Genomic DNA, 26837 nt, shown 5'->3' on the forward strand with positions numbered 1-26837 from the left:
AACAGCAAAACAAAATAAAACATTTGAAAATGTCAATGAATGCACTCAGTACTTGGTTGGGAATCTTTTTGCACGGATACTGCATCAATGCGGCGTGGCATGGAGGCAATCAGCCTGTGGCATTGCTGAGGTGTTATGGATGCCCAGGATGCTTCAATAGAAGCCTTTAGCTCATTTGCATTATTGGGTCTGGTGTCTTTCAGCTTCTTCTTCACAATACCCCACAAATTCTCTATGGGGTTCAGGTCAGGGGAGTTGGCAGGCCAACCGAGGACAGTAATGCCATGGTCAGTACACCAGTTACTGGTGGTTTTGGCACTGTGGGCAGTCAAGTCGCCACCTCATCACAGGGCCAACACAGATAGACAGACAACATCCACGCTCACATTCCCACACTAGGGCCAATTTAGTGTTGCCAATCAACCTATCCCCAGGTGCATGTCTTTGGAGGTGGGAGGAAGCCGGAGTACCCGGAGGGAACCCACGCAGTCACAGGGAGAACATGCAAACTCCACACAGAAAGATCCAGAGCCCGGGATTGAACCCAGGACTACTCAGGACCTTCGTATTGTGAGGCACATGCACTAACCCCTGTACCACCGTGCATATATATATATATATATATATATATATATATATATATATGCGCCCGAGACCCAACCTCCGGGCTGATGATTTTAGCTTGTCCTGAAGAATTTGGAGGTAATCTTCCTTTTTCATTGTCCCAGTTAAAGCACCAGTTCTATTGGCAGCAAAACAGGCCAAAGAGCATAATACTACCACCACCATGCTTGACGGTGAGCATGGTCTTTTGGGGATTAAAGGCCTCACCTTTTCTCCTCCAAAAATATTGCTGGGTATTGATGCCAATGCAACTGGTGCTTTAAATGGGACAATGAAAAAGGAGGATTACCTTCAAATTCTTCAGGACAACCTTGGGCGCAGTTGGGTGTTCCAACAGGACAATGACCCCAAACACACGTCAAAAGTGGTAAAGGAATGGCTAAATCAGGCTAGAGTTAAGGTTTTAGAATGGCCTTCCCAAAGTCCGTGTGGACAATGCTGAAATGTCAGAAAACCCACAAATTTAGCTGAACTCAGTGACGTGCTGTCCCTAGGGGCAGGTGAGGCGGGGCCTCACCTGCCATCATGGAAAGAAAAAAAAAGAAAAAAAAAAAATTAAATTGTTATATGTATCCAGTGATTATACTATAAAGTTATTTTCCATTTAACTTCACCAGTTTTAGATTATTTTTATTCAAAATCGCTGAATTTTCACATTTGCCGTTCAAATACTGAGAAGAGACGGTGCGGTGAACAGCAGCCAGTTGAGGCACGTCACTCAGTGCCTCAACATGGATTCCGGACTTGGCTAACTGCTGGCCTGCTGTGCAGTGAGACTGTATTGCTATATGAATTATATTATACATTTCCATAGTTTAGTTAGCTGAGGTATATAATGTACAGTGTATTTTGTCAACAACTGTATGTGTGTAACGTATTTCTTGTGCTGAGCGATCATAAAACTGCTGCGAAGACGCACAGGCTGAGGCTCGCGTAACCCCGCCTCCTTTTGCCGGTTAAGGCACCTTCGCCGCAGACTGCACCCCCCGACGGGAGTGCCACACCAACCAAAGCCCACACCCAAACCCTCCACGTGCAAGACCGAATCCACTCAAAAAACCTCACTTAACAAGAAGCCAAAAAGTGCAAAAACAACAATGCTCGCGCCGGATTTGCCGTGAACTACTGCAGGGACACAACATTAGGTACACCTGCAGACTGCAGCACGGATTTCATATTTCATTCATTCACAACTCCTCCAACACGAACACCACTGTTCCCGCACTTATAAGTAAAGGTAAGACCATAATGTTTTTTTTTATTAAATGTGCTACAGTTTGTATGTGTAAAGTTAAAGTTAAGTTAAAGTACCAATGATTGTCACACACACACTAGGTGTGGTGAAATTTGTCCTCTGCATTTGACCCATCCCTTGATCACCCCCTGGGAGGTGAGGGGAGCAGTGGGGAGCAGTGGGCAGCAGCGGCGCCGCGCCCGGGAATAATTGTTGGTGATTCAACCCCCAATTCCAACCCTTGATGCTGAGTGCCAAGCAGGGAAGAATGCTGGTATGAGCTTTTAAACATAACCCGTTAACTGCTGCCAATCAAATGGTGAATAAGATACTCTTTAGGGTTCATATGTTTGTAAAATCTCCGGGTTGGGGAGGAGATCTTGCCCCAAGTGGAGGAGTTCAAGTACCTCGGAGTCTTGTTCATGAGTGAGGGAAGAGTGGATCGTGAGATCGACAGGCGGATCGGTGCGGCGTCTTCAGTAATGCGGACGCTGTATCGATCCGTTGTGGTGAAGAAGGAGCTGAGCCGGAAGGCAAAGCTCTGAATTTACCGGTCGATCTACGTTCCCATCCTCACCTATGGTCATGAGCTTTGGGTTATGACCGAAAGGACAAGATCACGGGTACAAGCGGCCGAAATGAGTTTCCTCCGCCGGGTGGTGGGGCTCTCCCTTAGAGATAGGGTGAGAAGCTCTGTCATCCGGGGGGAGCTCAAAGTAAAGCCGCTGCTCCTCCACATCGAGAGGAGCCAGATGAGGTGGTTCGGGCATCTGGTCAGGATGCCACCCGATCGCCTCCCTCGGGAGGTGTTTAGGGCACGTCCGACCGGTAGGAGGCACTTTATGTTCCTTATATATACACACATTTAAAAAAAAAATTCAAATCTATTTTTGTTTTTTTTATACGTTCGATTAAGAATCGTTACAAATAAGAATGGCGATTTATTCGAAAATCTATTTTTTTTTTAACATCAAACGTGCACTGTATCCATCCACCTCTGAAAGACACGCCAAAATAACAAACTCAACGTTTAATTTGGCCAAAGACATATGTCGTGTATATACTGTGAGCGGTACAATGAATGTGTTCCTTTGTATGTGCCTTTTGTGCATGAGCTTATTTTTTTTCACTCATCTGCACTTTATGATCGCACTCCTTGAAGCCAAGTTCACATACTGTTTGTTTAAAATAGAAAGTGCAATAAAATAGAGTAAATAATCCTGATTAATAATCGTGATGAAACTAATTGTGATGTTTATTGTAGCCAGAATAGTGCAGCCCTACTTACTCGGGCACAGACAAAGGTTTGTCTGCTTCCCAGAAAATAATTTAACATTAACTTTACCAAACAGAACACCAGGTGTTATTAAAAGGTAAGTAGTTTTCCTCTATGTCACCAGTTTTATACTGGAGGTGTCAACTTGCTGCCTTACCGCAATCAGAGTGTCCATGACATCTTTACAGATCTGCAGGCTGCTGGCACTCGTCACCTCCAAGAACAACTCCTGGGTTGTCCTCTTGATCTGTTGAAGATATAACAGTGGCTGAGGTTCCCGATCACAGTAGACCAAAATAATAAAAGAACAATTGTTAAATATAAATCCCACACCTTAGTTTTATCACTGTTTGTGATGGGCGGGAATGAGATGACGTGTCCCTCAGCATCCACCAGGCAGGGATACACTGCTTTACCTTGCAGGAGCTGGAGGTATCTACGAGAAGGAAACACTGACAGACGTGAGCATGTGGCAAGCATATATTTAAAATGTAGTTTTTATTGATGTTCTAAATTGGAACATAAATAAAATACTATTAATAAGGGGAAAAAAATTTCACATCCGAATCACAATACTTATAAATTATGATTTTTTTTAAATGAAATAAGTTTATTTCGGTCATATAATCAACCATCAACCATTTTGTGGGATCAGTTTAACAGTACAGATTATACATATTAACAATCATACACACACAAAGAAAAGAAAAAGAATGACCGAAAAAGGAAAGGCTGAAGCCAAAGCTTATATTTGCCTATCCCACGGGTCGGCAACCCGCGGCTCTAGAGCCGCATGCGGTTCTATAGCGCCGCCCTAGTGGCTCTCTGGAGCTTTTTCAGAAATGTATGAAAAATGGAAAAAGATGAGGAGAAAACAATCTATTTTTTGTTTTAATATGGTTTCTGTAGGAGGACAAACATGACACAAACCTCCCTAATTGTTATAAAGCACACTGTTTATATTAAACATGGTTCACTGATTCGAGTATTTGGCGAGCCCCGTTTTGTCCTACTAATTTTGGCGGTCCTTGAACTCACCGTAGTTTGTTTACTTGTATAACTTTCTAGGACGTGTTTTATGCCACTTCTTTTTCTGTCTCATTTTGTCCACTAAACTTTTAAGGTTGTGCATGAAAGGTGAGTTTTGTTGATGTTATTGACTTGTTGGAGTGCTAATCGGACATATTTGGTCACTGCATGACTGCAAGCTAATCGATGCTAACATGCTATTTAGGCTAGCTATATGTACTTATTGCATCATAATGCCTCATTTGTAGCTATATTTGAGGTCATTTAGTTTCCTTTAAGTCATATTAATTCAATTTATATCTCATGACACACTATCTGTATGTAATATGGCTTTTAATTTTTTGCGGCTCCAGACAGATTTTTTTTTCTATTTTTGGTCCAATATGGCTCTTTCAACATTTTGGGTTGCCGACCCCTGGCCTATCCTATACCTTCATTGAAAAATTGATTGCCTGGAACATCAACATTAAAAAAATCGTTAATTGTTACTATATTTTATCATTTTCAATTATTTCACCTTTCAAGGTTTTCTTAAACCTTAACAAAGAAGTACACGTCTTCAACTCATCACTGAGCTTGTTCCACCATTAAACTCCAAAAACTGAAATACATTTGTATTTTATACTCGTTCTTACTTTACCTATTTCAAAAATCAATATCCCCGTAACTTATAGTTTTCTCCTCTTAAGTTAAATAACCTAAGAATACAAGCTGGAAGGCTGTTGTTCTTTACTCGAAACATCATTTCCATTGCTTTTAAAAACACAATATCTGAAAATTTCAACACATTAGAACTTATAAATAATGGATTGGTATGTTCATAGTAGCACGCTTTGTGTATTATTCTAATGACCCTTTTTTGAAGTTTAATTATTGGGTCTATGTTTGTTTTATAAACATTTCCCCAAACTTCAACACAATATGTTAAATATGGAAAAATAAAAGAATAATGTAACATATGCAGACATTTCTTATTCAGCATGTCTTACTTTATAAAGAATAGCAATGGATTTGGATATGTTTCCCTTTATATATTCAGTCTGTGGTTTCCAACATAATTTATGATCAATTATTATTCCCAAAAATGTAGTTTCATATACTCTATCAATTTCCACTTGATTTAATTTTGCTTCACAATTTGTCCTTGCACCACTTAACACCATACATTTAGTTTTCTTATCATTTAATGATAACTTATTCATATCAAACCATTTTTTTAGCTGAATCAACTCAACCTCTATGATCCTCTTCCTAAATCGATTTAGAATTTTCTTTATTTGATCTTAAAGTTGCCACCTTTAAAAGGTTCGATAATAATTTTTATACCTAATATTATTTTGCCAAAAAAGACCCCATTCTGAATCAAATCGTCCCCCCAAGAAGTGGACTTGAATCGAGTTGTTGTACGATTCACATCCCTGGTATTAATACAATCTTTGAAAATTTGGTACCGACACTTGAGAAAAATCTACCATCTCCCTCACTTGTTTGCTCCTCTTTTGAGAGCAGAGAAGAGGCTTGAAGTTATGAGTTTTCCTGACGTCATAAGGAAAAAAAACGCCTTCATTATTGACCTGATACTGTGAGCCCGCCCCAAAAAAAAAAAAAAAAAAAAAAAAAAAAAAAAGGCTTCGCTACACATTCTTAAAATATGTCCGTCAGCTACAGACATGGCAGCTGTAAGTCTGATCATTTAGTTTACCTTAGGCAAATAAGCTCGCCTAGCATGATGTTGCTGTTAAAATGTGAGCGGAATGTTAGCATGAAGCTCACATAGCTAGGCTAGTGTTGCTAACGTTTGTTCCACTTCGTATGACAAGCCGAAAATACATTTGTTTTAAATGACATCCAATTTATTTTTTGCCTTTCGAGTATCTTATTTTGAAAGACACTTGATTGAGTCTCCTCCATAATTGCTTGAGGTTACAGTAAGCTAGCCAAATGAGTTGCAGGGAAACAAGGAGAGGGCTCACACTGATTGTGCATGAAAAACCTCTAAAGGCTTAGTGGCCACATGCGTGGACAGCACCTTTTAGCTCTTATTTCCAAAATTGTGTACACTACTGAATTGGGGTCTTATGCCGACATATGGACATTTATACTGCCATCTGGTGGTGTCGGAAGAGTGTAACATACAATGGAATTTGGAAGAAAAAAAAAGTGTAAAAATAAGAATGAGCATGTCACTAAACATGAAGTACACGTTTGTGTACTTATGGACTAAGTCAGGGGTCTGCAACCCGCGGCTCTTTGATCACTCTGATGCGGCTCAGCTGCATACTTGCCGACCTCCCCCCCGATTTTACCGGGAGGTTTCCGGATTCCAGTGCCTCTCCCGGAAATCTCCCGGGGCTAACATTCTCCGATTTTTACCCGAACAACAATATTGAGGGCGTGCCGTGATGGCACTGCCTTTAACGTCCTCTACAACATGTTGTCGCGTCCGCTTTTACACCATGCTGCTATCTGCGTGCCGGCCTGGTCACATGTAGTATGCGGCCTCTGCTTACACACGTTAGTGACTGCAAGGCATACTTGATCAACAGCCATACAGGTTACACTGAGGGTTGTGATATAAACAAATTTAACACTCTTACTAATAAGCGCCACACTGTGAACCCACACCAAACAAGAATGACAAACACATTTCGGGAGAACATCCGCACTGTAACACAACATAAACACAACAGGATAAATACCCAGAATCCCATGCATCCCTAACTCTTCCGGGCTACATTATACACCCCCGCTACAACCAAACCCCGCCCACCTCAACCGACGCACGGAGGGGGTGGTTTGGTGGTAGCAGGGGTGTATAATGTAGCCCGGAAGAGTTAGGGATGCATGGGATTCTGGGTATTTGTTCTGTTGTGTTTATGTTGTGTTACGGTGCGGATGTTCTCCCGAAATGTGTTTGTCATTCTTGTTTGGTGTGGGTTCACAGTGTGGCGCATTATTAGTAAGAGTGTTAAAGTTGTTTAAACGGGCACCCTCAGTGTGACCTGTATGGCTGTTGAACAAGTATGCCTTGCAGTCACTTATGTGTGTCTGCAGAAGTCGCATACAACATGTGACTGGGCTGGCAAGCTGTCTGTACAGTTTGTAGAGGGCGCTAAAGGCAGTGCCATCATAGCACGCTCTTATTATTGTTGTTTGGGTGAAAATCAGCAGACTTTCGAGAGAATAGTTGCTCTGAAATTCGGGAGTCTCCCGGAAAAATTGGGAGGGTTGGCAAGTGTGACGCTGTCAAGCGGCATTCATATAAAACTCGCGGGACGCACTAACATTAAATTTTCATATTAAGGTGCAGTGTTATTTCATTTTAAGTTTCAAAAGAGTTTTGTGGCTCCCATTGTTTTCTTTATTTTGTGAAACGGGTCGAAATGGCTCTTTGAGTGGTAAAGGTTGCCGACCCCTGGACTAAGTACATCATATCAAAAGATAATTCTTAGTTTTTATTCAAATTAGGGTCCAATAAGCCCAAATAGCAAAGAGAAATAAAAAAAAAAGCATGTAAACAAACAGCTTGGGCCTTAAGAGGTTAATGTGAGTTGATTTTGGTGTGATGATATAAAATAGAATAAAATAAAATAGATGTATAATAATACAATATGTCATCGTCAATCCCCGGGTATGCAGAAACCGCGAGGCAGTTCTTCAGTGACAAAGGTTGGGGACCACATATTTTGTATAAGCGCAGACTTAGTTTATATGTAAAAAGTGACTAAAGTGCACAATATGCTATACGTATTTATACTTATACTGTAATATTGTACATGGTAATTGGGATTTGTTATATATAATATGTAAATATTACATATACTGTATATTAGTGATGGGTCCGGCAACACCGATGCATCGGCGCATGCGTCGAGCTCACAGAGCGGAACCCTGTGTCGGTGCGCGTACCGCTTTTAGAAAGTCACGTGACCGATCATGAGCTGTTTTGGTCACGTGACCGATACGCGAACTGTGTCGCACTCCCGCCTCCTCTGTGCACTGTGAGCGGGTTTTTTCTACAGCCGGAGAAATAATAACTAAGAAGAGACGACTGAAGTGTTGATATCAACCAAACCTAACCCCCCCATATCCCACACCCCGGATTGTAAATAATGTAAATAATTCAATGTATATACTCTGATGATTAACTTGTGTGATGACTGTATTATGATGATAGTATATATTTGATAGTGTATATCTGTATCATTAATCAATTTAAGTGGACTCCGACTTAAACAAGTTGAAAAACTTTTTGGGGTGCTACCATTTAGTGGTCAATTGTACGGAATATGTACTTCACTGTGCAATCTACTAATAAAAGTCTCAATCAATCAATGAAAGAAATCGTCTAAAATTGAATACGTTGGAAAAACTGTTTTTTTTTTAAATAAAAATGTGTAAAAAATGTATTTAAAAAAATCCCAGTCCAAAAGCATCCTCATTCACTACACATTCTCTTAGATTTCCATGTTATGATACATGTTCACATTTTTTATTGACTGTATCTAAAAAAGATAAAAAAAATATTTTTATTTAAATGAAGATATGAAATAATCCTAAATGAAATACAATGACTTGGTTTATATTATTGTATATACTAGGTCAGGGGTCGGCAACCCGCGGCCCTAGTGGCTCTCCGGAGCTTTTTCAAAAATGTATGAAAAATGGAAAAAGATGAGGGGAAAAAAAAATATTTTTGTTTTAATATGGTTTCTGTAGGAGGACAAACATGACACAAACCTCCCTAATTGTTATAAAGCACACTGTTTATATTAAACATGCTTCACTGACTCAAGTATTTGGCAAGCGCCGTTTTGTCCTACTAATTTTGGCGGTCCTTGAACTCACCGTAATTTGTTTACATGTATAACTTTCTCCGACTTTCTAGGACGTGTTTTATGCCACTTCTTTTTCTGTCTCATTTTGTCCACCAAACTTTTAACGTTGTGCATGAATGCACAAAGGTGAGTTTTGTTGATGTTATTGACTTGTGTGGAGTGCTAATCAGACATATTTGGTCACTGCAAGACTGCAAGCTAATCGATGCTAACATGCTATTTAGGCTAGCTATATGTACATATTGCATCATTATGCCTCATTTGTAGCTATATTTGAGGTCATTTAGTTTCCTTTAAGTCATCTCAATTCAATGTATATCTTATGACACACTATCTGTATGTAATATGGCTTTTAATTTGTTGCGGCTCCAGACAGATTTGTTTTTGTATTTTTGGTCCAATATGGCTCTTTCAACATTTTGGGTTGCCGACCACTGTACTAGGTCATAAAATCAGTGTCAGTTGAGTCGGTCCATAGGTTGCCTGTAGGGATTTTTAATGTCCAGCAGATGTCAGTATTTAGTGACACAGTATTGACACAGTATCAATACAGTTTTGCAATGTGTCGAAACGCTTCATGACACCTCATCAACCCATCACTACTGTATATATATATAACATGTAAATATTACATGTATGTCATATTTATTTTGCTACTATTGTACATTTTTAGTCTACTTTATACTCTTTGTTTTCACCCTCTTTTTGTGCCCTTGTGTGCATTATCCTTTCCATCCTTTGTAACTGAGCTACTGGGTGGAACAATTCCCCTTGTGGATCATTAAAGTTTGTCTAAGTCGAAGTCTAATAGCACTTCTTAAAGTCACACACACTTGGAGTGGAATTTCTGACTTTTGAGCTATATTTCGTGTCTGTCAAGAATGTCTGCTCATTTAATTTATTTTCTATTCTAAACCATTGGAGGTCCAGATGTAGGTAAAAGATGAATATGGAGTCGCTCTGACCATTCTACAAAATGTTTTGATTGTCTATCATGACTAAGGGATTCAAGGATGTTGCAAAACAAACAGGTCGAAAACAACAGGACCTTGACGCATGAAGGAAACAGATAAAATGGCCAAGTGACAAGGGCTATGTGTGATTGCTTGATTCTTGTGTCCTCCGGAGGGCGTTTGTCTGTCTGCATGGGCAACTCAATCCAACTTTGTACTTTTTGACTATGGGTAAATAAACCTTTTGTACTAAACTCACTTTTGTTGCTGTTTAAGCTTCGGACTAGGGATGTCCCGATCCGATATTTGGATCGGATCGGCCGCCGATATGTGCCAAAAAATGCGTATCGGCAAGGCATGGGAAAACGCCGATCCAGATCCAGTTTAAAAAGAAACTCCGGTCCGTGTTTTCCAACGCACCGATTTAAATAATACATTCCACTTTTCTGCTGCTCCCTAATTTCCGTTCCGCATTTTCCAGCACACCTTCAACACGTCTGTGGAATCTCACGCAGTTGCTTTTAGCTGCTGGCATTACACGACAGGCTCTTCTCACTCTTTCCTGTGTCTCCCTCTCACAGACAGCAAGTGCACCTTCTTACACACGTCACATACTGTCACGTCATACGTCACATACGTATACGTCGTCCCCGAGCAGAGAGGTAGCAGCATGGCTAACGTTAGCTGTGATGCTAGCGCAGCCGCTAAGGTGCGCGCCTGCTCAAACGTCCTCTGCGCACGGCAAATCTATGCCACGCACAAAATCAAATAAAAAAATAAGCGCATAACAATTTTCGACACACGGACACGACAGAGAAAAACGTTTTCGTCATCATTGTTCGAATATTGTAATGTCTGTCGAGACGCTCATCTCCGTTCGGTGCCACACGTCCACACCATCAAAATGCTGAGGCAAAAATTTCCAGATCAACACCGTCTGAAAAAATTAGTGATCTATTTAGTTGTGATTTCCTTCTCTGCATGAAAGTTTAAAAGTAGCATATATTAATGCAGTATGAAGAAGAATGTTTTAATGTAGACATGCAAGCCTTGAAAGAAAATTTTGAAAATCAAGACTACATTTCCTGCAAATGGGTGCATTTCTACCCTATATTTTAACTTTAGATTTATTCTCATATCAAACTCTTTTGGCTGTCTTTTTGACACTTACATCCGGCGCCCCCCTCCACACCCTGGATTATAAATAATGTAAATAATTCAATGTGATTATCTTGTGTGATGACTGTATTATGATGATAGTATATATCTGATAGTATATTTCTGTATCATGAATCAATTTAAGTGGACCCCGACTTAAACAAGTTGAAAAACTTATTGGGGTGTTATCATTTAGTGGTCAATTGTACGGAATATGTACTTCACTGTGCAACCTACTAATAAAAGTCTCAATCAATCAATCAAAACACATAGAATCATCATACTGCTGTGATTATATGCATCAAGTGTTCATTCAAAATATCGAGATATATATGGTGTATCGCAATATGGCCTTAAAATATCGCAGTATTAAAAAAAGGCCATATCGCCCAGCCCTCGTTCAATGATGCCATTTCTGTTTGTCATGTATAATTTTGTCTATTTTGTGTTTATCCTTGAATAAACAGGTCAGTTTCTTGTTACCAACCATTGTGTATTATTCAAACTCCCCTAATTCAGCTGGCTAGTTGTTATCAAGAGTACTAAAACCCTTTTCAACATGATTCTGACAACTAAGTAGGCTAAATAACTTTAAACTTTAATACATGCTCGGATAGGCTAGTATCGGTCAGTATCAGTATCGGATCGGAAGTGCAAAAACAATATCGGTATCGGATCGGAAGTGCAAAAACCTGGATCGGGACATCCCTATTTCGGACAATCCACTACACTCTCATGGACAAACACGGCTCATTTGCATTAAAGCTACAGACACACAAAGGCTTACCAAAAGCACTTTTCTACATTCCAACACCAAGGCTAGATTTTGGACAAAAAAACAACAACAATACACTATTGTGGGACTTCCATTTCAAATTGTTGGCCAAAAAAAAAAATAATAATAATAATTGCTAAGCGACTGACTTGTGGAGGCCTGTGACATTCTGCCTCTTTTTCTGCTTCCTCAGCTCATCAGCCTCCAGTTGAAGTTGTCTTATCAGCTCCACGGCCGTCATCTCCTTCCGACCCAGCGGCACAATCTTGACAAGACAGGAGGTAATTAGCAACTGTTGTAAAGACACCTTTGGTGGGCTATTACCGTATTTTTTCAGACTATAAGGCGCACTTAAAACCCTTTCTCAAAACTGGACAGTGCGCCTTATAACCCGGTTCGCCTAATGTACAGAATACTTCTGGTTGTGCTTACCAACCTCGAAACAATTTTATTTGGTACATGATGTAATGATAAGTGTGACCAGTAGATGGTAGTCACACAAGAGATACGTGTAGACTGCAATATGACGCCAGTAAACAACACCAAAACGTTATATGCTCCATTTAGAATATAGAACATTACACACGGCGCTCAAAAATCTGTCAAAATCTTTTAGTATGACTTTGAAGCCGCACCGCTTGATGGATTGTCGGCCCATTACGGCAACCATAGTCAGAGATACAAGTATTACTATGGTGTGTGTATAAGGACCGCAAAATGGCACCCGTTAGCAGACATGTTATCTGGTGTTTTGTTTCACAATATTATGCAAAACCAGCTTTTCTTACCTTCTGGTACCTGCTTTTACCATGAATTGATTTACGTGAACAAGTTGAAAAACTTATTTGGGTGTTACCATTTAGTGGTCAATTGTACGGAACATGGACTGTACTGTGCAATCTACTAATAAAAGTTTAAAATCAATCAATGCTGATATGTATTTGAGATCTGCATATGTCCTGAAAATTTGCGCACGTCCGCCACTGTAGTCATACTTGCCAACCTTGAGACCTCCGAATTCGGGAGATGGGAGAGGGGGGTTTGGTGGTAGCGGGGGGGTGTATTGTAGCGTCCTGGAAGAGTTGGTGCTGCAAGGGGTTCTGGGTATTTGTTCTGTTGTGTTACAGTGCGGATGTTCTCCCGAAATGTGTTTGTCGTTCTTGTTTGGTGTGGGTTCACAGTGTGCCGCATATTTGTAACAGTGTTAAAGTTGTTTATACGGCCACCCTCAGTGTGACCTGTATGGCTGTTGACCAAGTATGCGTAACATTAACTTGTGTGTGTGTAAAAGCCGCATATATTATGTGACTGGGCCGGCATGCTGTTTGTATGGAGGAAAAGCGCACGTGACGACAGGTTGTAGAGGACGCTAAAGACATTGCCTTTGAGGCACGCCCCCAATATTGTTGTCCGGGTGGCAATCGGGCGAAATTCGGGAGAAAGGTTGCCCCGGGAGATTTTCGGGAGGGGCACTGAAATTCGGGAGACTCCCGGGACAATCAAGAGGGGTGGCAGGTATGACTGTAGTCTGATACCGTAGGCAGTGTTGGGACTAACGCGTTACTTTAACGCCGTTAGTTTCGGCGGTAACTAGTAATCTAACGCGTTGTTTTTTATATTCAGTAACTCAGTTACCGTTACTACATGATGCGTTACTGCGTTATTTTACGTTATTTTTTATGTAGTATCGGCTAGAAACAGAAGATCTGCGGTGCGGTGTCGTCCTTCTGAATCTCTTGTGTCACAAGCGGAGGCACGCTCTGTGTGTGGGTGTGGGGAGGGAGGAGGAGGGGAGGGGGTGTGTGCTATACAACTTAAACCGTTGGCCAACCAAAAAGTAACCACAGAACACTATACGATATAGTGTTTTGTGGTTACTTTTTGGTTGGCCAAGCGGACGTAACGACAGGCTGTCCTCACTCAGGTCCACACGGACCTAGAGGGGGCGTGCCTTAAGTCCGGCTGGAAATCGAGAGAAATTCGGGAGAATGGTTGTCCCGGGGAGAGGCACTGAAATTTGTGAGGGTTGGCAAGTATGAGATATTCTCACTTATTTTCTTTTGTCGAGCACAAAGAAAAGAACATTTTAGTTAAATGTAAGTTGTGTCTTGGATCAAAGATCCCGTCTACTTCCCAAAACAACAATTCAAATCTGCCTGGTTAGGCTTTGTGTATGTCACGTGAAGCCAAGCTATGTTGGTATTATGTTTGTTACTTATGTATGTTATGTTGCAGCTATTTAAAATAGTTGTGTCAATTTGTTCTGGCCTGAAACAAATTGGCCCTTTTGAAACATATCTTTGTCTTTGTGTGTTGTATGTAGAGCACATTGCTGAGCAGAGTTCAGTGATGCAAATGCATGCCAAGTTGATCAACACATTGTATTATTCTCCAGTGCAATAACAGTACTGAAATGAAGGCTAAAAGGACATTAATGGAAGCTTTTAAAAAAAAAAGAAAAAGAAAAAAAAAAGAAGTAACTAAATAGTTACTTTTCACAGTAACGCATTACTTTTTGGTGTAAGTAACTGAGTTAGTAACCGCATTACTTTTGAAATAAAGTAACTAGTAACTGTAACTGTAGTAACTTCTTTTTCACTATCTTCTTGTTATGGGACATTCATCCTCCACTGTTGCCATTTCTAATATAAAGTAGTGTAAAGTTCTAACTTATATCTTGCTACGAAAGCACTCAAAACTACCGGTGTAATGAGTTTACATAATTCACCCAAGGAACTTCAGTTATTAGAGAGTTCCGGTCGGACGTTTTTTCACGGGACACATTTCCGGCGTTGTTATTGCACTCGTGAGCCATGGATGAGGAGATGCTGCTCCGTTATTGATTGAAGTAAAGTCTGAATGTCATTAAAACAGTTAGCTTCATCTTTTGACACTTCTTCCACTCCCATCCTTGCACGCTACACCGCTACAACAAAGATGACGGGGAGAAGACGCTGTCGAAGGTCAGCCACGTCAATAAGACCGCCCACAAAACGGCGCATCCTGAAGCGACTGTCAGAAAGCGGCTTGAAGATGATCTTTAAAACATCATCTATGCAACATTTTGACCAAAGAACCACCATTACATATGTTATGTAGACCACAGGGAAGTGTTTCCATTTAGAAAAGAAAAAAATATGACCCCTTTAATGCGCCTTATGGTGATCTAATGAAGCCTATAATGGAATTGTGTGCGAGCCCACCTTCAGCTGTGTGGGAGGTATGGCGTCATACACCAGAGGACCTTTGAGAAGCTGCACATCATGAGTGGCAATGGTGGCGATGGTCCTCCTCCCACACACGTCCTCATGGAGCTTTGTCTGGGGGAAGAAGTGCATGTCTGTCACTTACATATTTGACTAGGGATGAGATTGTAAATAGAAACTTACAACTTTAGTCTCACAATATTAGGACTTTTTCTTGTACTTTTATGACTTGTCTGCCAAATGTTATGACTTACAAGATTTAATATGGTTCAATATTGTTTTTATTGTAATAGAAATACTTTTTTCTTCTTTTTCCTGATACCATTATTTGTTTGCAATATGATTCAACTCAACTATAGTATTCATTATAATCCTTGTAACATTACTTTTTTCTGTCAATTAGTGTAAATCTATGGATGAATGGATAGTATATATTATATGTATTATTTCTATAACTTTTTTCTCATAATATTGAAACGTTTCTTTTGTAACATGCCTCAACATGACTATATTCCCAATAAGATTTTTTTTATAGAGATTGAAGTGATTTTTACACTTTTTTCAAACTGAAATTCAATTTGATGCATGTTTTGTAGTAAAGAAAATAATGGGAAATACATTGTTCAATACTAAACATTTTTTGTGGAAAAATAACAAACTAAACATAATTAAAACATTAAAAAATATTAAATTTTTGAGCCCCCCATCCCTATTACAATGTTTTTAATTTTCTGAAACGATTATTATACTTTTTACTTTTTTTCTTATTATCAAATTTGAATTTAATTTGATGCATGTTTTCTTACAAAATTGAATTCATGGGAGATCAATTGGTAAATAATCATTTTTGTGTAAAATAACAAAATTAATATAATTTATACAATAAAATTGCACATGTTCCTGGCGTATCGCCGGCTGGGTTTCGATCCCAGTTTACCGGTCCAGAACTAACACGGTGCACCTAGGCCAGGGGTGTCAAACTCATTTTAGATCGGGAGCCACATGGACAAAAATCTTCCAAACTTCCAAGTGGGCCGGACTGGTAAAATCACGGCACGATAACTTTGGAATAAAGACAACTTCAGATTGTTTTCTTTGTTTAAAAATAGAACAAGGACCTTCTGAAAATGTACAAATCATAATGTTGTTGGGCTTGTCCAGGGTGTACCCCGCCTTCTGCCCGAATGCAGCTGAGATAGGCTCCCCGATAGGGACAAGCGTAGAAAATGGATGGATGGATAATGTTGTTGTTGTTTTTTTACACTTACATGTTGCGGTTATTCATTTATTTGTCGTTATTTATCATTTCTGAGTATATTAAGTGATAATGTTCATCAGTCTTTAACATTGGTGTTCATTTCCAATCCATCAAAATCAAATTGTTTTTATTTATTTATGTTATGTATGTAGTTTGATCATTTTCCTGAACTGATGTACTAACATCATGTGGTTTATTTTGTACATCTCCTAGGCCAGGGGTCGGCAACCCAAAATGTTGAAAGAGCCATATTGGACCAAAAATATAAAAACAAATTTGTCTGGAGCCGCAAAAAATTAAAAGCCATATTTCATACAGACTGTGTGTCATGAGATATAAATTGAATTAAGAGGACTTAAAGGAAACTAAATGAGCTCAAATATACCTACAAAATGAGGCATAATGATGCAATATGTACATATAGCTAGCCTAAATAGCATGTTAGCATCGATTAGCTTGTAATCATGCAGTGACCAAATATGTCTGATTAGCACTCCACACAAGTCAATAACATCAACAAAACTCACCTTTGTGCATTCATGCACAACGTTTAAAGTTTGGTGGACAAAATGAGACAGAAAAAGAAGTGGCATAAAACACGTCCTAGAAAGTCGGAGAAAGTTATACATGTAAACAAACTACGGTGAGTTCAAGGACCGCCAAAATTAGTAGGACAAAACGATGCTTGCCAAATACTCGAATCAGTGAAGCATGTTTAATATAAACAGTGTGCTTTATAACAATTAGGGAGGTTTGTGTTATGTTGTCCTCCTACAGAAACCATATTAAAACAAAACAAACATTTTTTTCCCCTCATCTTTTTCTATTTTTCATACATTTTTTAAAAAGTTCCAGAGAGCCACTAGGGCGGCGCTAAAGAGCCGCATGCGGCTCTAGAGCCGCGGGTTGCCGACCCCTGTCCTAGGCGGACAATAAGAATTTCCAGAGAAATTTGCCTGTATGTTCTTACCAATGACAGAGCAGGAAGGGGCTAGGAATACGTTTGGGGTTAAATGGTTATATGAAGCGCCCTGTCGTTCATTAATTGACATTTTATATGCGCATATTTGCATTAAACGGGGGCCCATACACATCGTGACTCGATCAAAGTTCATAATAATATGGCTGTAAATAAATGTTGCCCTCAGCTGGTCACTGCAAGCCAGTGAAATCCATTACGACTCAATAATCTTAGTGGTTAAAATAAAAAAAAAGTTTATTCGCTGAATGCTTACCTGGGCAATCAGGAACCTCTTGAGAGCGTTCCCAGATTTGAGGTTCATGCCTCTGACCACACAGCACACCAAGTAAGGCCGCACGTCCTTCACGTCTGCGTTCACTCGGACCGTGAGAGCGGCAGGAGCGTCGGAAACACGGAGAACCTTCACCACCATCTTGTTCACTTCTTCCACCTCGTCGTCGTCGTCCTCCGCATCCTTCTTTTTGTTCTTCTTCTTTTGCTGCTGCTGCCTCTTCTTCTTGTCGGCGCCGCGCCCTCCGTCCTCGTCGCCTCTCTCCTCGGCCTGCCTCCCTTTGCCTCGGAGGTAGTCCAGGATGGACTTGGTCTGGCAGCCGTTCATCATCTTCTCCAGGCGCTTGTCGTTGAGCTTGTTGCCCTTGAAGTTGATCTCCTTCAGCTTGGAGCAGTCGCTCAGACTGGACGGGATCTCGCTCAGCTTGTTGTTGGAGAGATCCAGCACCTGCATGAGCAAAACACAATCATTTTACAGAATTGCTAGTAATTAACCGTACTACGTTATAAACAGTACCAGCCAAAGTTTGGAGAAAGGTTTGTGTCTTATTAAATAATGTAATGACTTACAGCAGGAAGGGATTCTTATGGCCCCATTCATCGCAGTTTACCTGACACAGGAAACGTGACAAATTGGGGGGTTGCGCTACCTATTTTAGCTGCCATACGGCAGTAGAGTGTTAAAAATCTTAAAACGTGTTTTGTGGCAATTCCAACTTGGACCACAGCGTCAGTTGCTGTGTAGAGTGGCGCTTTTGATCGTTTTCAGCAGACTGCATTGCAAAATGATTAACCCCCCCACCCCCCCACCTTCCTCCCACGCAAGATCCCCCCAGGAATGGGGCCCTTCCTTACTGTACTTCATAAATTTACAACTTTTTGTTTGTGATATTTTGACTTTAATCTCGTAAAGTGTGATTTAATTCTCTTTTCTTTAAAAAAAAAAAAAAATTATGCAATTGAATTTTTAGTATCTAATTATCCAATTCTCATAATAGTAGGAATTATGCACGTTTTTCTTGTAAAATTGTGACTTTTTCTTGTAAATTTAGGACTTTATTCATACTCATGTTACAGTGCAATTAGAAAGTATTCACTTTTTCCACATTTTGTAATGTTGGCCTGATTCCAAAAGTGTACAGCTCCACTAATGGACATCGGAGAGCTACTTTCAAAGGCAAAATTAAAGTATTGCTAGAAACATAATTTTACATGGGACTTTATTGTATTATATGTATAGTACATGTTCCATAAAGAAGAAAAAAAGCATTTTATTGATATTTGAAATGTATTCAATGTTTATAAATGAATATTTAAATATACTAAATATAAAAAAAGGGAATAAATATTCAAAATAAGATCATTAAATGAAATCTAGTTTGGTTACGCCATCATGAGCGCAACACAAGGTTGTAAAAGTTTCAACTACAATTCTAAATAAGATATACACACAGCTTAAAGATTGATCAATACTTATTTAAATTTAGTAATACATAAATATGATGATTTATCAAAATATAAAAGAAATATACCTGAACAGAACGCTCATGATGGTTACACCAAAAAGTAACGCTTTGAATCGCGTTTTTCCAAGTTTTTGGGGCATTTTTATGCTATTTCCAAGCATCTCCTTTTTATTGTCGTTGATTTTAAATGGTCAAACTAATGCATATTATATGTTTGTGCTCTACCTTGCACTGTAAAGTGCGGGTCTTTTATATAGACAGGTGTGTGCCTTTCCAAATCATAACCAACCAACTGAATTTACCACAGGTGGACTCCAGCCAAGCTGTAGGAGCATCTCATGGATGATCAGCTGAAACAGGATGCCCCTGAGCACATTTTTAAACTTCATGGCAAAGGTTGTCGATACTTATGTATGTACATCCATCCATCCATTCATTTTCTACGGCTTGTCCCTTTCGGGGTCGCGGAGGGTGCCGGAGCCTATCTCAGCTGCATTCGGGCGTACATGTGATTTCTTTTTTCTTTTAAATACAATTGCAAATGATCCTAAAAAAACATTGTCAATATGGGGTATTGTGTGTAGAATTTTGAGGACAAAAATTATTTTTATTCCAATTTGGAATAAGGCTGTAACATAACATGTGGAAAAAGTGAAGCGCTGGGAATACTTTCCGGATGCACTGTACTCATTTATTCTCAAAAAAGTATGGTAGCACTAATTTTCCCCAATGCAATGAGGTCAAAAATGCAGGGTTTCCCCTACATGTAAACGATCATGGCGCAGCGCCATGAGTCTGGAAAAATGCCGCCATAACTTTTATATATATATATATATATATATATATTTATTTTTTTTTATTTTTTTTTACATGAAAACACTATTTAACATGAAGCCAAATGTAATGGATATATTGTATGAATGGATATACCGTATATAGTATTATCTACGTACTAATGGCTATAATAAGTTTAAAAACCAGCTAGAATATCATAAACCCGTTCCTCATTGCTTTTTGGAAAAAAAAATGTGCATCTAATTGGCCTGTCAGGAGCAACCTTCACCCTGCATAATTGTATTGCTTTTTTCCCAGGTTATTCCAAATTATATTATTAATCTAACGTGATTCCTACATGTATTTGCACATCATATGTATATATAATGTACTTTCTTTAATGTGGTTAGTTTTACAGTGACTTCATTATGAAGAATATCAACAAAACTCCTCAACTTATTTTTTTTCAAATCTAACTCAAAGGACTGATTACCGGTACCCTATTTTTCAGACTATAAGTCACAGTTTTTTTTCATAGTTTGGCCGGTGCGACTTATACTCAGGACTCAGGAGCGACTTATGTGTGAAATTATTAACACATTACCGTAAAATATCAAATATTATTATTTAGCTCATTCACGTAAGAGACTAGACGTATAAGATTTCATGGGATTTAGCGATTAGGAGTGACAGATTGTTTGGTAAACGTATAGCATGTTCTATATGTTATAGTTATTTGAATGACTCTTACCATAATATGTTACGTTAACATACCAGTTGGTTATTTATGCCTCATATAACGTACACTTATTCAGCCTGTTGTTCACTATTCTTTATTTATTTTGAATTGCCTTTCAAATGTCTATTCTTGGTGTTGGCTTTTATCAAATAAATTTCCCCAAAAAATGCGACTTATATTCCAGTGCGACTTATATGTTTTTTTTCCTTCTTTATTATGCATTTTCGGCCGGTGCGACTTCTACTCCGGAGCAACTTATACTCCGAAAAATACGGTACATATTTGGCAAACTAAATTGCAACATTCAATGAGGGCAGAATAAAGTGTAGCCTGTTTTACTTTGTACAATAAGCAACAACTGAAACTGCATTGAACAAAGAGAGCACAGTCTACCAAGTCAAATGCCTTGTGTTAAACTTACTTGGCTGATAAAGCTGATTGTCCGTCCATCCATCCATCCATTTTCTACCGCTTGTCCCTTTCGGGGTGGCGGGGGGTGCTGGAGCCTATCTCAGCTGCATTTGGGCGGTAGGCGAGGTACACCCTGGACAAGTCGCCACCTCATCGCAGGGCCAACATTTAATAACTAATAATAAAATAAAAAAGAAAATAATAATAAAATAAATAATAAAAGAAAAGAAAATAAATTATATATATATATAAATAAAAAAAATAAAAAATAAAAAAAATAAAAAATAAAATATATATATATATATATATATATATATATATATATATATATATATATATTAAAAAGGTATGGCGGCATTTATCCAGACTCATGGCGCTGCGCCATGATCGTTTACATGTAGGGGAAACCCTGCATTTTTGACCTCATTGCATTGGGAAAATTAGTGCTACCGTACATTTACATTTGTAAATAATCAAATGTAAATAATCAAACGTAGGTACTTATTCTTATGCTTTCTGATCTCTCTCTCTCTCTCTCTATGTCCACTACTTGCTTTCCATATCCTACCAAGTCAGTCCTACACTGTTTCAATGTCCATTTCTCTGATGATGCAATTGTTGATGAATGAAGTGTTGATATCAACCAAAGCTACCCCCCCCCCCCCCCCCCCTTCCACATCCCACACCCCGGATTGTAAATAATTCAATGTATATACTCTGATGATTATCTTGTGTGAGGACTGTATTATGATGATAGTATATACCTGTACCATGAATCGATTTAAGTGGACCCCGACTTAAACAAGTTGAAAAACGTATTTGGGTGTCACCATTTAGTGGTCGAGTGTACAGAATGTGTACTGTACTGTGCAATCTACTAATAAAAGTTTCAATCAATCAATAAAAAAACACAGATAGTCAACATTCACACACTAAGGCCAATTTTAGTGTGATTGCGATTTTGATAATATTAGAACAAAAATTGTATTATTATTATTCATTGTATTATTAACTAATAATACTAATATTAGTTTTTTAAATATACATAAATCATGTTTTAGCCTCTTTTTTTTTTTTTTTTTTAAATATATATGCATCATTGCAAATCAAAATTTTATCGACGTCATATATGCGATGTCATATTGACCACGCCCCCAAATTTATAGCGGCCATCTTGGGGAAACCCTGAAAAATGCATTGTCATAATAATACATTTTGTTCTTCGGAAAGTATTCGTTTTAATTACTTTTTTTTTTCTCTTAAAATTGTGACTTTCTTGTAATATCTGTTTCTCCAAATTTTACAACTTTATTATCGTAAAACTTAAAAAATGTTTTGAAGAATTGCAACTTAATACACCTATTTCTATTGCTTTACTTCCATAATAATATTTTTTGTATGACTAGTTTTGATTGATTTGGTTGGAGATTTATTCTTTTAACATATTTAGTTAGTTGGGGTATGAAATACTTCTACAAAAAGCCATTATGACGTCCACCTTCAGAGCAGACAGCCTGTGAACGTCTCTGCTGAGCTCCACGATGGCGTTATCCGAGGCGACCAGGGTGCTGAGCAGGTCCAGGCGTTCCGAGTAGAGATCCGCGGGGAAGCCGGCGATGCGGTTCTTGGAGATGTTGACGGTGGAGAGCTTGGTGCAGTGGCTCAGCCCGTCCGGGAGAGCCTCCAGGTTGTTGCAGCTCACATTCAAAGTGGTCAGCTCTCGTAGTTGAGTGATGCCTTCCGGTAAAACCTTGAGGTTGTTCACCGAAACGTCCAGAACTTTCAGGGACTTAAGGCTACTGATGACATTCGGCATGGAGGCCAGTTTGTTTCTGCACAGGATGAGACTCTGAAGGTTGCTCAGACGCTGGATGTCGTCGTGGAGCTCCGTCAAACTCGGGCACTGGCTAACCTCCAGATAATTGAGCAGAGTGAGGGAATAAAGGGCGGGCGTGAGCCCCCCTTGTGAGGAGATCTTCTGGTCGGCTGCCGCGCCCTGCAAAACCAACTCTCGTCTCTTTTCTGTGGCGGCTTTCTCCACTTCTGGCCATGTTGTCATGTCATCCATGTTGCAGACCACCGCGAGCTGGTGTGGATTCCAGAACTTCCTCTTAAGAGCCTTCAAAAGAAAAGAAGGTATGTGGTAAATAATGCATTTTTTTATCATATCATCGCCAAAAAAGAGAAACACCTAACTTCTTCTTTTTATAAACAAGCTGATTGAAATACCATGCTGCTTTTTTCTAAGTTGATGGATTAATGTTTCCTTTGTAGCCTTATTAAAACTTTATTTTGAAGATCCAACGTATATGTGTCCGGTCAAACAACAAGACCAGGAAGTTGTGATGCCTTTTTTTTTATTTATTTTTTTACAGAATTTCATTTCAATCCTGGACAATATTGTTTTTTGTGCCTTTAAAAAATAATTATAACTCTACGTTAAAACACTCTCTACCTCCAACAACCAAAAAACTGTGAAAACGATTCTTCTTCTACTTTTGTTTTTTCTATGGCGGTTGGCAAGCAACCTTCTGGTGTGCATTACCGCCATCTACTGTAAAGGAGTGTGGACCGAGGTGGGTCCCTACTCTATATTCTTTTATTTAACCCAGTGTTTTTTAAATATGTGTATATTGCTTTACATCCTATGTGTTCTGAGTTCAATCCTAATATATCTTCCACTGCTAACCTAATATTGTCTTTTGCTAACTTACTTTCCAGTATTTCCCTTTCTCTATTGTATTTCCTACAATGTATTAAAACATGTCCTACACTTTCTATCTGATGGCAAGAATCACACAGTCCTGTAGTATGATTCCCTATCAATTTCAATGAACTATTTAGATATCCATGCCATCCATCCATCTTCTTCCGCTTATCCGAGGTCGGGTCGCGGGGGCAGAAGCCTAAGTAGGGAAGCCCATGCAGACTTCCCTCTCCCCAGCCACTTCTTCCAGGTCCTCCCGGGGGATCCTGAGGCGTTCCCAGGCCAGCCGGGAGACATAGTCTTCCCAACGTGTCCTGGGTCTTCCCCGTGGCCTCCTACCGGTCGGACGTGCCCTAAACACCTCCCTAGGGAGGCGTTCGGGTGGCATCCTTCATCCATCATTTAGATATGTATGTCCTAATCCCATTCTAGTAATAATATCTTCTTCCTTCCTATTTCTATTGCCTCCTCTCATTACACCTACTCTCCTCTGGACTTTGTAATACTCTACCTTTTGTTTCCTTATTCCAATTATCCTGCCACTTTTTATTGTGTTCTATCTTAATTATGTTCTTCACTTCTTCTTTACTGTGCTTAATCTCCATGTTTACTTCTGTTTTAGTGGTTGCTTGTTTTGCGTATCTATCAGCTAATTCATTCCCCTCAACTTCTACATGAGCAGGAACCCAAAGAAATGTTACCACACCTCCCGCTTTATTTATTCTGTAGATTGCCTGAACTATTTCATAAACTAAATCTTGTCTTGTTTCTGATGCTATGTTTTTTATGCTAATCAATGCACTGCTGGAATCCGAGCGTACGACCTGTGAAAACTATGATGCTGTGTTCCAAATTTAAATTATTTACTGAAATTGAGTCAGCCTATGGCTTTGCACTTTGTTTGCTTTATATATATATATATATATATATATATATATATATATATATATATATATATATATATATATATATATATATATATATATATATATATATACATATATATATATATTTGCATTCTATTTTAGTTACTTTCAATTTACAACCCCCTGGCGCTGTTTTGTACTGCATTTGTACTTACTTTGATTATTATTCCTCAACTGTTTGTAAATGTTGAAATTTATAAATAAAGGTTTATAATATTCCAAAAACCGAAAAAATCCTGGACAATATTCATGACAAATTTGTGCTTTGTTTTTAAAATGTGCTATTTGAATTTACACCGTATGAAAACAATTTTGAAAATTGATTTTACCTTTGCAACCTCATTATACTATTGGCTACGTTTTATATTCATAAATGTACGTTTCTCAATACCCGACCTGTTTTTTTGTGCCTTTAAAAAATAATTAAAACTGTACTTTAAAAACGCTTTCTACCAAAAAGCTGTGAAAACTATGATGCTGTGTTCCAAATTTGGATTATTTACGGAACTTGTGTGAGCCTATGGCTTTACATTTTGTTACACACACATATATATATATATATATATATATATATATATATATATATATATATATATATATATATATATATATATATATATATATATATATATATATATATATTGTAGGGATGTTTGATAATGGCTTTTTGCCGATATTCCGATATTGTCCAACTCTTTAATTACCGATACCGATATCTATATCGACATCAACCGATACCGCTATATACAGTCGTGGAATTAACACATTATTATGCCTAATTTGGACAACCAGGTATGGTGAAGATAAGGGCATTTAAAAAAAAATAAATAAAAAAATAAATAAGATAAATAAATTAAAAACATTTTCTTGAATAAAAAAGAAAGTAAAACAATATAAAAACAGTTACATAGAAACTAGTAATAAATGAAAATGAGTAAAATTAACTGTTAAAGGTTAGTACTATTAGTGGACCAGCAGCACGCACAATCATGTGTGCTTACGGACTGTATCCCTTGCAGACTGTATTGATATTCATAGGTTTCTCATAGTCATTCACATCGACGTCCCACTGGGGTGAGTTTTTCCTTGCCCTTATGTGGGCTTTGTACCGAGGATGTCGTTGTGGCTTGTGCAGCCCTTTGAGACACTTGTGATTTAGGGCTATATAAATAAACATTGATTGATTGATATATATTGATATATAATGTAGGAACCATGAATATTAATAACAGAAAGAAACAACCCTTTTGTGTGAATGAGGGGAGGGATGTTTTTTTGGGGGTTGGTGCACTAATTGTAAGTGTATCTTGTGTTTTTTATGTTGATTTAATAAAAAAACAACCAAAAAACCCGATACCGATAATTTAAAAAACGATACCGATCATTTCCGATATTACATTTTAAACTTTTGACATCTCTAATATTTTGCATTCTATTTTAGTTACTTTATTGAGTTTACAACCCCCTGGCGCTGTTTTGTACTGTTTTTGTACTATTTCTGTACTTGTTTTGTTTATTATTATTTCTTGGTTGTATGTAATTGTTGCATATTATAAATAAAGGTTTATACAATTTAAAAAAACAAAACAATATAAAAATATATTTTGTATGCATTTTTCAACATATAGACGTAAAATAATCTCCACTAATTGCAATTTTTTTTCCCAAATACATTAAAACAGTGCTACCGTAAAGAAGTTGTGACAACCATGTCGCACAAAAGCGGAATTGACCACAATCCCTTGCGAAGTTCCACTGCGCATGCCCTCTAGTGGTTATGGAGATGAGACGTGACTACGAGCTGTCAACATTACGGTGATGTTCGCGGTAAGCTTTATAAGAACGCCCTAGAATAATATTTCTCAGTCGAAACGATCATAATCAAAGTAAAAGACGTGGATAAGTCAAGTCGATTCATTGGAGTGTGCTTAAACGTCATCACAACAAAGCAACTGCAGGCTCAGCCATGTTGGATTAAGAAGTAGTTGACAGTTGGCCCCGGCATTGCCTGTTCAAAATTTGAAATCGTCTAATTGCGTCATTGTTTTCTATAGTTAATGCAGTGTTGCTAAATTAGAAAACCATCAACATTATTTGAGCTAATTAATACATCAGCAGTATATTAGAGCCGGACAGGGTTTAATACATGCTGATTGGAAAGGCTTGACACACATTTAGATATGTTGGATTTGCCGCCAATGTGCTTGTTTG

General features: G+C 38.5%; 2 protein-coding genes across 3 annotated transcripts in view; one reads left to right on the forward strand and one right to left on the reverse strand.

Annotated features, from left to right (window-relative positions):
* The window catches only part of lrrc47 (leucine rich repeat containing 47), a 27329-nt gene extending 890 nt beyond the window's left edge, over nt 1-26439 (reverse strand). Inside the window, exons 1-7 of the mRNA XM_061974731.1 lie at nt 26315-26439; nt 22492-23112; nt 17587-18051; nt 15091-15207; nt 12037-12152; nt 3468-3570; nt 3292-3381 (exon numbers count right to left, since the gene is read on the reverse strand). Coding sequence (XP_061830715.1) covers nt 3292-3381; nt 3468-3570; nt 12037-12152; nt 15091-15207; nt 17587-18051; nt 22492-23112; nt 26315-26389 — 1587 coding nt within the window. The 5' untranslated portion in view covers nt 26390-26439. The remainder of the gene's footprint in view (nt 1-3291; nt 3382-3467; nt 3571-12036; nt 12153-15090; nt 15208-17586; nt 18052-22491; nt 23113-26314) is intronic.
* Nucleotides 22983-26837, forward strand: part of cep104 (centrosomal protein 104) — a 96755-nt gene continuing 92900 nt past the window's right edge. The window contains exon 1 of one of the 2 annotated variants that reach the window (XM_061974702.1): nt 22983-23129. The gene's annotated coding sequence lies outside the window, so the exon portion shown is untranslated. Of the gene's footprint in view, nt 23130-26389; nt 26454-26837 lie in introns of those variants that run through there. The other variant, XM_061974694.1, reaches the window with a different exon arrangement.

This window comes from Nerophis lumbriciformis, linkage group LG01 (assembly GCF_033978685.3).
Source record: "Nerophis lumbriciformis linkage group LG01, RoL_Nlum_v2.1, whole genome shotgun sequence".
Lineage (NCBI taxonomy): Eukaryota > Metazoa > Chordata > Actinopteri > Syngnathiformes > Syngnathidae > Nerophis > Nerophis lumbriciformis.